General features: G+C 41.6%; 1 protein-coding gene across 1 annotated transcript in view; it reads right to left on the minus strand.

Moving 5' to 3' along the window:
* Positions 1 to 11,611, minus strand: part of LOC102372523 (E1A-binding protein p400-like) — a 38,991-nt gene that overhangs the window by 3,618 nt on the left and 23,762 nt on the right. The window contains 11 exon segments of the mRNA XM_014527500.2: positions 1,518 to 1,622; positions 2,098 to 2,173; positions 3,592 to 3,725; positions 5,156 to 5,329; positions 5,604 to 5,839; positions 7,547 to 7,700; positions 7,789 to 7,833; positions 8,481 to 8,609; positions 9,013 to 9,096; positions 9,863 to 9,994; positions 11,415 to 11,419. Of these exon segments, the coding sequence (XP_014382986.2) occupies positions 1,518 to 1,622; positions 2,098 to 2,173; positions 3,592 to 3,725; positions 5,156 to 5,329; positions 5,604 to 5,839; positions 7,547 to 7,700; positions 7,789 to 7,833; positions 8,481 to 8,609; positions 9,013 to 9,096; positions 9,863 to 9,994; positions 11,415 to 11,419 (1,274 nt within the window).

The raw sequence follows: 11,611 nt of genomic DNA on the forward strand, positions 1-11,611 counted from the left end.
CTTTCCTGCCTATGCAGGGGGTCGGACTCGATGATCTATTGAGGTCCCTTCCGACCCTAACATCTATGAATCTATGGAGAGTCCACAACCTCTCTGGATAACCTGTTCCAGTGCTTTACTACCCTCCTTGTGAGGGAGTTTTCCCTGATATCTAGCCTAAACTTCCCTTGCTACAACTTATAGATGTCATAGACATTAGGGGCTGGAAGGGACCTCTCGAGATCATTGAGTCCGGCCCCCCTGCCATAGGCAGGAAGTCTGCTGGGGTCAAATGATCCCAGCAAGATAAGCATCCAAACATTTTTTGAATGAGTCCAGAGTAGGTGCTTGCAAACTTGAGCCCATTGCTCCTTATTCTGTCATTTGCCACCACCAAGAACAGTCTGGCTCCATCCTCTTTGCAACCATTTTCAGGTAGCTGAATGCTGCTATTAAATCTCCTCTAAGTCTTTTCTTCTGCAGACTAAATAAGCCCAGTTCCCTCAGCCTCTCATCAAAAGTCATGTGCCTCAGCCCCTGAACCATTTTCACTGCCCTCTGCTGAACTCTCCAATTTGTCTATATCTTTTCTGTAGTAGGGAACCCAAAACTGGACACAGTACTCCAGATGTGACCTCACCAGTGCCAAACAGACGGGAAGAAGCACTTCCCTCAATGTGACCGCAGCACTCCTACTAAGCACTCCTACCAGTATGCCCTTAGCCTAAACTAAAATGCTAGTTAAATATTAGTTAAACTAAAATGTTGGGTCACAGAGACAAAAATGTTAACCCTACCTATGATAGTCAAAAATGACCCTCCTGATGAAATATTTCCTAGGCATGAAAGCTACTGTACAGAGAAGTATCAGCTTTATTATGTCAAGGCACAGAGAAAGTGAATAATGGACATCCTCAGATGCTATGAGAAGTAAGAAGCAAAACTGCAGGCTCAGTACAACTGATAGGAGCAATGTGGGCATCACAAAAACTTGGTTATCATCAAGAGTCATTCTGGCATTATTATGAGACACGTTAAAAAAGCCTCCTCACCCAAAAGCAGAACAGAAAACAAAACAAAAAATAATTTTCCCCATTAATTCCTTTTCTCACGGTCAGGTGCATGTAGAAGAAAAATACCAAGAAACGTTGTTCCATCCTTAATTGGGGAAAAATCAGAACTCAGTCTAACAGGCCCTTCTACATCTAAGACCCTATTTTAGAGCATCTCAAACAGTCTCACTACGAATGAAGACAAATGCTCCTGTCTTCTCCACTGTGTCTTATAACACTAAAGCCTCAATCTTGCAATTGGACTTGTCATCAAGGTCTTCTGCACCTGTATGGAACATCTGTGAAGTCAACGGGGCTACACAAAGGCACAGGGATCCAAGTTTGCAAATTCACTCGCAGGACTAGTACAGAGGAATACCTCCTTAACACATTAAAAAAAATGATAGATCCTGATACCCAGTTCTTTTACTAGCTCTTAAGTTTAGGGACCCACAGTCTGTACTTCTGATATGGCTGTTGCCCCACCTGTGTTTGTACCCGTGATGGAGGATGGACTTGTGCTTGCTGTATAGTTTGTTGTTGAGTTTCCTGTGGATCTGCCCCTTTGCCCATCTGGTTTTCAGTCAGAGTCTAAAATAACAAAAGAGGGAAAAATGCAGCAAGGTAACAAGAGTTCAATTTATTGATTTAAATTATTTGCGGTAAAAATCTCTTAAGACTTAGCAGGACAAAAAGATATGTCCAAAATGAACTATTAACAATAAAACGTTGGGTAGAATTTGGCTGACTTCATTTAAAAAAATTGCAATAAAATACTGAATGCTACCTGCTTCTGACTCTATGGGTTTTAAAAATGCCCATAAGATGAAAGACTGAAAAAGAAAAGTATTTGGAATTAACACAGACACAGAAGAACAATGTTAATATCTTTGATTTAGGGGCCAAAGCATTTTAAGTGCTATATGGAATGGTTATTTAAAACTGCCAAAAATGCAATTACACCCTCAAATTCTTGTACTTGTACAAAACTATACATATTCAAGGCAAAGGCAGAAGTTAGGCAACTGAAAGAAAATGAAAGCCTGAGAGAATTAAATAAATGTACCTTTTTTACTTTTGCTTTAGGCTCCATGCAAGGGGATGCAGCCTCAGTTATCGAGGCTGGCTTATCCCAGTTATTTCTGTTGAAAGTAAATAAGACATGGTTTAAACACTATTTTTGTGAAGCTGTCCAAAATATGACATCTTCAAATAGAAAATCTTGCCTCCTAATTAAGTCAATAAGATCTGACAAAATTCAAGATCCGCCACCTCTCCCCCCCTAATTCTCATTCTATTGTTTTTGGACTGGTCTATACACTAACTTTAGTTCAGTTGGTTTAGTTTACTCAGGTATTTGTATTGCCTTGACAGGATGATGCTGGTTTAAAATTGGCCTCACCAGTTTAGCTTCCCAGTGGAAGCCAGTTTACGTCTGGCTTACACAGACATTCACACAAAGCTTCACTTGATTTAACTAAGCTGACCCAAAACCAAAAAAGAAAAAATCTTGAAGCAAACCAGTTCAACTGTGTGTGTGCCCCAGGCCCCAACTGTACAGTGGGATGGCTCAGAGAAAAACAAGCAGCAGATTGGAGGGAAATAAATTCAGATCTGCACCCAACCCTGCCCTTCAACTTCTCCATCTCCTTGCCTATCAAACACAAAAGTGCTAGTTTTGTCTGCTACTCTTGGATGCCCCCTCTCCCCCCCAGCTGACTGAGGCTGCAGAAATATAGGCTGGAAAGAAAAATAAGCCGTCTCCTATAAGTTTGGTTAGACCAGGGCTGTCCAACTGGCAGCTCATGGACCACAAACTGCCCCTGGGCTCCTACTTAGCTGCCACTCCACCTCCTGTTCCAGTTGCAGATGGAACAAGGGCCTCTGGGTTCCTCTCCCTCTGCCTTCCCCTTCCCCACCCCAGGGGGTGGGACAGCACAAAGCAGCACAGCCCAAAGGATTGGGGAAGGCCATGGCCCAGGGCACCCGAGAGGCGTGAAACAGAAGGCGAGCCTGTGGCTGGAGAACTTCCAGCGAGGCAGGGTGCCTGGTGAACTGGGCCCAGAAGGCACTGTGCAATGGAGGACGTTGGGGTAGGGGACGGCATGCGGTGCATGGTTCCAACTGGTTCACCCCAACTTGTGTGGCCCCAGCCATTCAGAAGCTGGGCAGCCTTGATTTTAACCAATCCACCACCATCGCCTCACAACAGAGGGGGTTAATATTACCTGTTCTCATTACCTAAAGAGATGAGCGACATACTGTTGGACTTGAGATATGTAAAGATCAGTGGGCTGGGCCTACCTCACGCCCTCTCCAGTACTTGGGGATGGAATATGAACTACACAAGCTTATCATTCTATAAGCACTGAAGCAGGATTTGATTTGTCAGGAAGGTCATTGCACTAAGTCTCAAATTGACCACAGTAACACCTGTGGATTTAAAACCCTGCTTCCCCTGCAAAATGAAGTGGGACTGCCACATGAGCATTTGGGCTTCTGCATATGAAAACACACCAGATCATTCTGCTCAATCTTACAAGCATGTAAGTTAACTTACAGAGTTTTATCTGGGGAACTTCTCTTTCTTGCAGCCATTGTCATTAAATCAAAGTGACTCATATAAAGTTGCACATGTGCAGAATTCTGGTCTTGGGCAGAAGTCTGCTTGGTATGAAGGTGACCATTCATTTTCTCAAAAAAAAAAAAAAGAGAGAAAGAAAGAAACAGATGCCATCGCTATTCACCACGGGATTCTCTCAAAAATTGCAGTTAATACTTCCTTGATCAGGCAAATTCTAACATTTTTCTTTTAATATCCTTAAATAGCAAGAAAAGCTATCTAGTCTTTGTTATCAAATATACTGGTTGATTTATTAATTGCTTAGTATAATACTTTCCACCAGAAAATTCTAGATACTTGTTAGTACTTGTAACACCTTTTCAGAAAAAGCAAACCATGGCACAGGTTAAATGACATGTGTAAGGCTGTGCAGCAAGTCACTTTCATAGCAACAAACAACATATAAAACTTATGGTCCCAGTGATCAGTATCTCTCTTGCTGGGGACAGAAATATATTCAGAGAGATAATAAGCTTGTCTGTGGCTGTTTCTCCCTTGTTAAAAAGTCTAAGCAAGTCCTCAGGAAGCGTTTTGACAACAGGTACATACAGTCTCTCTCATATTATCCATATACTTTCAACTGGTTGCACATAAAATACCTGAGAGCTAGATGCCTACATTTCTTTTGAGAAAAGAAAGTTATTTTCAAACCTAGTTAAACCTTTCTCCCCACTTTTTTTCCTATCACAACTAAGCAGTTTCCAAACACCACTGTTACAAAAGCAGTCTTTTTGCTTCTATTTTTGGATGACTGTAATACAAACTGCAAAAATAAATAAATAATTGTTACAATATTTTAGCTTTATTTTTTCATGCTATGGTTACAATCAGCTATGAATAATGCTTCTAAACCACCTCAGGGAGTTTCATTTTGAGTTGCCATTGGTTGGCAGAACAGTCTGATACTATTTTGAGACTGAATTAATAATCTCCAGAAAAACGACATTTGCCCCAGAAGCTTAGCAAAGTGATTCAACTTACTGATTTTAACTGTGTTTTGATCAGCAAGCAAGAAACCTTGATTTAAATAATAAATTTTAATTTTGTTTTGTATTTGTAATTTACCTGTTTTCCTAAAGAAATGTTTTAAATGTCTAGCTGATAAGCAGCAAATTACTATATTTGATTGTCAATTAACTTCTGCACTAGATTATGGCAGTTTTTTCAACTCTACCACAAGTGAATTTTAAATTTACCCTACTCAACAGGAAAAAGGCAGCACTAATCAGAGTTGGCCCCACCCTGATACATCTCTTAATGCAAAAAATGAATGATTTAATACCAGAACAATTTGACTTCTATTCTGTTTTGAGACGCATATTCAGAAATATCATAGTCTTAAAATTTGCTTAACTGACTAAAGCTAAAATAGTAAATCCGCTCTTCTGTAATTATGAATTATTCTCATTTAAATTTCAGTCCCTACCCTTGACGGGGTATAAATCAGGCTTTAAATGAAATCACTGCCTATAGTGCAATGCACAATTCAACTTAAACTCACCTTTACTTCCTCTCTTGCTATAACAAGATTTACAAATCGATTTTGGCATTGTTTTGATGAGCGATAAGCTTGGCTACAGGTATTAACAACGTCGCTGACAAGATCCCAATTGGGTGTCTGAGCCGGTGATACAATAGCTAGATTTAAAGGAAGTTGCAGTAACTGTTTCACCGCCTAGGAGAAGGAGAAAGCATAAAATTCAGTGCCAATACAAATAAAACTACAGAAGTTGTGATTATATATGTTCTACAGTGTGCGCATGGATCTCACTGTCTAGTGGGTCTCAGTAAACTCATCAGCCTCCCGAAAAGCTAGATCAGGTTTGCAGGGAGGGAACCTCCCCTCCCTTCCCCCCCAAAGCAGAGTCATTTCTAAAGTCAAACAAACTAAAGTTACAAAGAAAAAGGTAAGAACAAAACCAGAGTAACAAAACAAAACCTGGTCTTACCTGTAACAGTGCCCTGTCTTCACTTATCTGCCACTCGGGGCTATCCTGTCCAGCCTCTGTAGCTGACCTGACAAAAGCAGGCAAAAGTTTTGCAAAGCAAGCTCGGCGCCTTAACAAAAGTTTGTTTCTCTCTCCTTTGCCCTTTTGTCGCATTTTCAACAGCCTCAGATTCACGCGGCCAAAAAGTGATGGAGGAGGAGTAGCCATCTTCCCATGGTGATGCCTTTTACTTTTACCTGAAATGACCAACGAAACAGGGGTTAACACAGGGGTAGGCAACGTTTTTTGGCCGGAGTGCCAAAAAACTACAATGTCTACCTTGGAAAGTGCTGAAGTACCGACCTGCTGGAGCCCAGAGCAGCTGTTTGCAGCCTCCGGGCTGCACCTGGCCCACAGGGCTCAGTCTGCTTGCACCAGGGCTTGTAGCCTCCCAGCTGCCTGCTGGGAGCACCCTGGGCTCCGTGGCTGGCAGCAGCTGCTGAGAGCCCAGCTTGGCAGTGGTGTGCAGAGCAAAATGGCCTTGTGTGCTATGCTCAGCACACGTGCCGGGGGTTGCTAAACCCCGGGTTAACATCTTCAGTGAGAGGATGGATGGATGTCTGGGGGGGGTGGTTTAAGACAATAAATCCATAACAAAAGTAGGAACGTACTAATCATTTAGCCCTAATGGAGATCAGTGCACAGCACTGTTCAGAATGGAATGCCTTCAATTCATGGTCAACCACCTGTGTATTTAACATGATAACTGTATCTCTCACTTCTTACTTGCCTCTTCAGTTACCCCCCTTTATGTATGACTAAATCCACAGTTACACTGGTTACCAACAGTTTCATTTGAACTAATGCTTAGACAGAGTATGGTGGATTGCAGTACTACAGGCAGAAAATGAAAAACTTAGCAACAGAGGAGACTGGGACCAGAGCATACAGAAGCCTCACTGCTACATGTTAATTTCAGTTACTGTGATTTCTATTTCCAATCCAGCAAATGTGAAAATGGGAACAATTACAGGGCACAATTTTAAGGCAGTCTACATAGTTTTTAAGTAGAGGTGCACCAATATAAAGAAAATTGAGTGTATATGAAATCAGCCTGATGTGGCCAATAAATGTCTGTGCGTGCGCACAGCCTCAGTGCAGCACACAGGCAGCTAGGAGTGCAGCCCGGCAGCGTGGAGGGCTGCGTGCAGCTGGTAAGTCTGTTGTGGTGGAAGGGGAGGGGGAAGCAAAGGGGCATGGTTGGGGGGCAAATCATGGAGGGGAGGGGTGACAGAGGGAGTGGGGCTGGGGCAAGTGATGCCCAGCCAGGGTGGAGCATGGGACAGAGCTGCGGCTTGTCCAAGGGGCAGAGGGGGTGGCTCCTGCCACTGCATGCACCCGGGGAGGGCATGGGGGGAGGGGCAGGACATGTGCCCCGGATCTGCCTGGGGCACGGGTGGGGTGGGCTGCAGCTGTAGGTTGGGGCTGGGGCTGCACCGGGCCCTCCCGGGGTGCACTTAGCAGTGGGAGCTGCTTGTCCCCTGCGCACCTCCATCCCACGCCCTGCCCTGGCTGGACAGCACTTGCCCCAGCCCCACTCCTTGATCTGCTCCCCACACGCCCTTTCCCTCCCCCCTCCCCTTCCACCACAACAACTTACCAGCTGCACACAGCTCTCCATGCTGTATCGGAAATCGGATTGGTATCAGCCGATATGCCTCCTTAAAAATCAGCTATTGCTATCGGCCCCAAAAAATCTCTATCAGTGCACCCCTATTTTTAAGCATGCATTTTTCATGAATAGAAGTCTAATTTAGTCAGGAAAATTAGATTCACAGGTCCAAGTTTTAAGATGCATAATTAAAAAGTGTTTTGTAGGAATTCAGTCACTTAAGTTTGTGAAGCTCTCCTTACCACCTTTTTGTAAACTACACAGATACAGCCTTCCAAAACATAGCCTTTACCAGAAGGATCCAAATGCTGCTGTTCTTGCTTCATCCGATTGTATAAAGGTGGTAGCTTGGACTCAGAAATTGGAGTTCTATCATACATCAGGCACAAAACAGAATCAATATATGTATCATCATGATCTTCCGGCAGGGTCAGGGGAGTCCAGAGCTGCATGCAATACCATTTACATCATGTTAGTTTGCTACCAACAGATAAAGTTTTCTTCCTTAAAAAAACCCAACAAAAAACAACTTACAGGCATTATTTCCATTTGTCCATCTGGACCTTCATAGATATATTCCTGTAAAAGCAGCAAGACAATTCTTAATCCTTTAATAATTCCAGTGAATAGAAATAATTTACAAAAAAAAGCGTATGCATGCTTGTAACTGCAATGCACGTGCTTTCCCATTTAAAAGCTGCAACAAACACATGTAATACTGAAGTAAAAAATATGCAATTGTGCTCATGCAACAATTCTCAACAGGGTGCCAGGACACCCCAGAATGCCTTGAGATCCTCTCTCTTGAGTGTCTTGATTCTCCTCAAGTCTAATGAGATTGAAAAGCACTGTGCTAATAACCTAGATTTTAACGTTATAGGTGCAGCACACTTCTGCTTCCACTGCATCACAGCCCCCATTTTCTTCAGCTTTCTTCCCTCATGCCACTCTTGGAGCACCATTGCCAGATACTACGTGAAGTCAATCTACTGGCTGAATAATTTATTTTCAAACCACAGCAGTCAGTCAACTCGACAAAATAAGAATAATGGGTCACTTGTGGAAAAACCTACAACCTGGAGCTAAAGGCACAAAGTGGGGGACTAGAGGTACCATCCACTAACAGTGGATCCAGTTTTGCTGTTAAGTGTATCCTTAACAGCAAAACTGACCATCACAAATATACAATATATGAAAGCAGGGCCTATGGGTACTTGGAAAGTTACCATGTTATAAGCATCTTGTCTGGTGTAGGTTAAGAGCTCTTCTTCCTCTTCATACTGCATTTTCTCTTCTCTACCTTTCAACTCCTTGATCTGATGGAGCTCCCATTTTATCTTTGCATTTTTCAAGTCCTGTTGGAGATAAATTCAATATAATTTTAATCAAGCCTGATAGTAAAACAACTCTCTAGTCTTCACAAAAATATTCCTCATAAGTGCATCACCACACATGATTACAATAACTGGAATAAACTCATATATTGACATAACACAGTGGTATAAAAATAATTTTTTAGCTCTTAGCCTGTATGCTTTTAACTAATAGAACCACACCAGCTTTCCACCATACCAGGACATCATGCATACACCAAGCAAGCCTATATTATCTCAATAAATGCCCATTACTCCCCCCTACCCTCCCCACCACAATGAAGTCATATAGAATCATAATCACTTTAAATAAAATTATATTGACAAAAGAGTCTTGTAACATTTTTCTACTGGTAGGTTCACATAGTGAAATATATTCCCTTACCTCATTGGCTTTCTGCTTTTCTGGATCAGTGGAAGCATAAAACAACTCCAAGAAATTCAAAGCATACTTTTCAATCGGCAAGAGCTATTTAGAAAACACATATAAACCTAAATAACTAGTAGTATATACGAAAATAACTGCAAGTATACACTTATCTTACACCAGGTACTTAGGAAAGTATTTCTTTTATATAAAAAGGGACCAATCAAACTGTTGCTAGTCAGAATATAGGCCCAAAAGCTGATCCCTCCCAAGTTCTAGTCCCAGCTCTGCTACTGACTCTCAGAATAGCTGTGGATCAGAATCATCTTCTTTGCCTCCATTGTGCCATCCATCATCCACAATACAGTATAGAGCCTCCTATGATTTTGACTACAGTATTTGGACGCTGCACATGTGGTATATGGAATATTGAAAGTAAACATAGGTGGAAAACAAAGGGCCAATCAGAAATCAAGAGAATACAGGAAATTCTAAAAACAGCTATTCAAATTAAGAGAACTGGAAGGGGCATAGCCCCAGAGAAGGCATATCAAGCTGATCACCACCTGGCTATAAACCAGGTGTGTCCACTGTATTTCCTCTTATTGGAAACTACGTCCTTTTAAAATCAGCGCAAGTGGAATCCCTAGGAAAAAGATCTACCACCTGAAAAATCCATTTTAGTTGCTGACCCAATGGATCAGTTTAACCAGGTCAGATTGCCTCCAATAATTGGGTAGTGTGTACAGTCTGATACCTGGAATGTACTTCCTGTCAGGTACGCCGAGGACACTGTTTTCTGGCTAAAGAAGAAGCTATTTGCAACCTCATGTTCCCAAATGTGGGCATACAATTGAAAGAGACGTACTCGATCCATAAAGTCAACCAATTCCTTTAACTGTGAAGAAGCCACGCTATTTCTTGCATCGGGTAATTCCGAAGTTATGTCCGCTCTTAATTCATATCTCGTCTCCTGTGCATATTTTCTGGGATCCTCTTTCTAAGAGCCTTTTGAAAAAATGCAAGAACATTAAAGTGAGAATGCGATGACAGTAAAAAACCTACATCAGAACTGAACTTTAGTCTCAATTCTAGAAAACAAGACTACAGAGCACAACGAGCACCTTACCAGAACAGGATGTCATCTTCATCTGAGTCAGTGTCCAAAGCTAAGAATAGGGCAACGTAAAAATGGTAGAATTATGACAGTTGACGATGCACGCAAAACATTTTGGTTGCCTGAACTTTTTTTTCCTTTTTTTGCATTACATGGCAACATATTATAAAAAAAACAAACAATGAAAATATTCAGCAGAAATGCTAAAACAGAACAAAATGAGAACTCATCTTCATCCACCAAAAGAAAAAAAACAACCCTGGTAGACATTTTCATGTTCCTTCACCTAAGAAATGGAGTCAAAATTACATGTAAGCATTATGTGGCTTAATGGAGTACAGACAATGCCAAAAAATTGTTTTCTTTACGGTACATGGTACGCATATTAATTACCTCCTTCAATCTTATTAGTATTAGCAACAGAATTATGCAACTATAGGACACCTATAATTAAGGAATTTAATGAGCAATTTTATTTTAATAGAAATCCTTTCTGGGTTTGGTTAACATACATTTTACCTCCAGTTTATTTTCCATCTCAGCCAAAATCTTTAGCCCAGATTACTGACTTTCCTATGGATTTGAGGCAGAGCCATACAAAACCCAGGGAGTGTACATCACTTAATTCAAAAGAATCTAGGTAACATTTCAGGAATGACAGGGAGAATCACACACATGAATGAGAAGACTGGGATATCATCATGCTGATCTTGGACAAGCAATTAAAGTTTAGATACTCGTTTTGCCATAACATGTAAAAAAAATTCAAATATCAATAAGTAATCAGAAAAAAAGTGATCTGTATGAAAAGCCTTGAAACCTTTGGCAAGATTGTTTCTACTGTAGAAACAGACACCCAAGAAAATACCACAAACGCTCTGGCTTCCGTTCTGAAATTAACAGCCTCTTATAGAACATGTGCTACAAAAAAAAATTCCTGGATGCGCTCAGCTGCAGCTGAAAAAATATTCGATTCCCAACCAAAATTCAGGATTTTTTAAGTGACTGATTTTAACGTTTAGCAGGAATATGGATTCCATTATTTCTAGAAAGCCACGTGTTAGTGAAAGGCATACTATAATGGCATGTACATATGGGAAGTTTTAATGCACATAAAAAAGTTGATTTTGCCATTATTTGGCTACAACTCAACCTTGCTAAGAAATGGTCTTGTATGACAGAATTAATCTAAAAAACCAAAGGACATACAACCTTTTTATGTGCATTAAAATATCCCATACGTACAGCCATACCTTGTCATGCATCCAAAGGTGCATCTCAAGCCGGTCCAGAGAGGTGATACTCCCCCTCTACGCGACTTTGGTCAGGCCGCAGTTGGCGTACTGCGTCCAGTTCTGGGTGCCGCACTTCAAAAGGGATGTGGCCAGCCTGGAGAGGGTTCAGAGGAGGGCCACCCGCTTGGTGAGAGGGCAGCAGGACAGGCCCTACGAGGAGAGATTGAGGGACCTGAACCTGTTCAGCCTCAGCAAGAGGAGGCTG

Source organism: Alligator sinensis, unplaced genomic scaffold (assembly GCF_000455745.1).
Source record: "Alligator sinensis unplaced genomic scaffold, ASM45574v1 scaffold628_1, whole genome shotgun sequence".
NCBI classification, from domain to species: domain Eukaryota; kingdom Metazoa; phylum Chordata; order Crocodylia; family Alligatoridae; genus Alligator; species Alligator sinensis.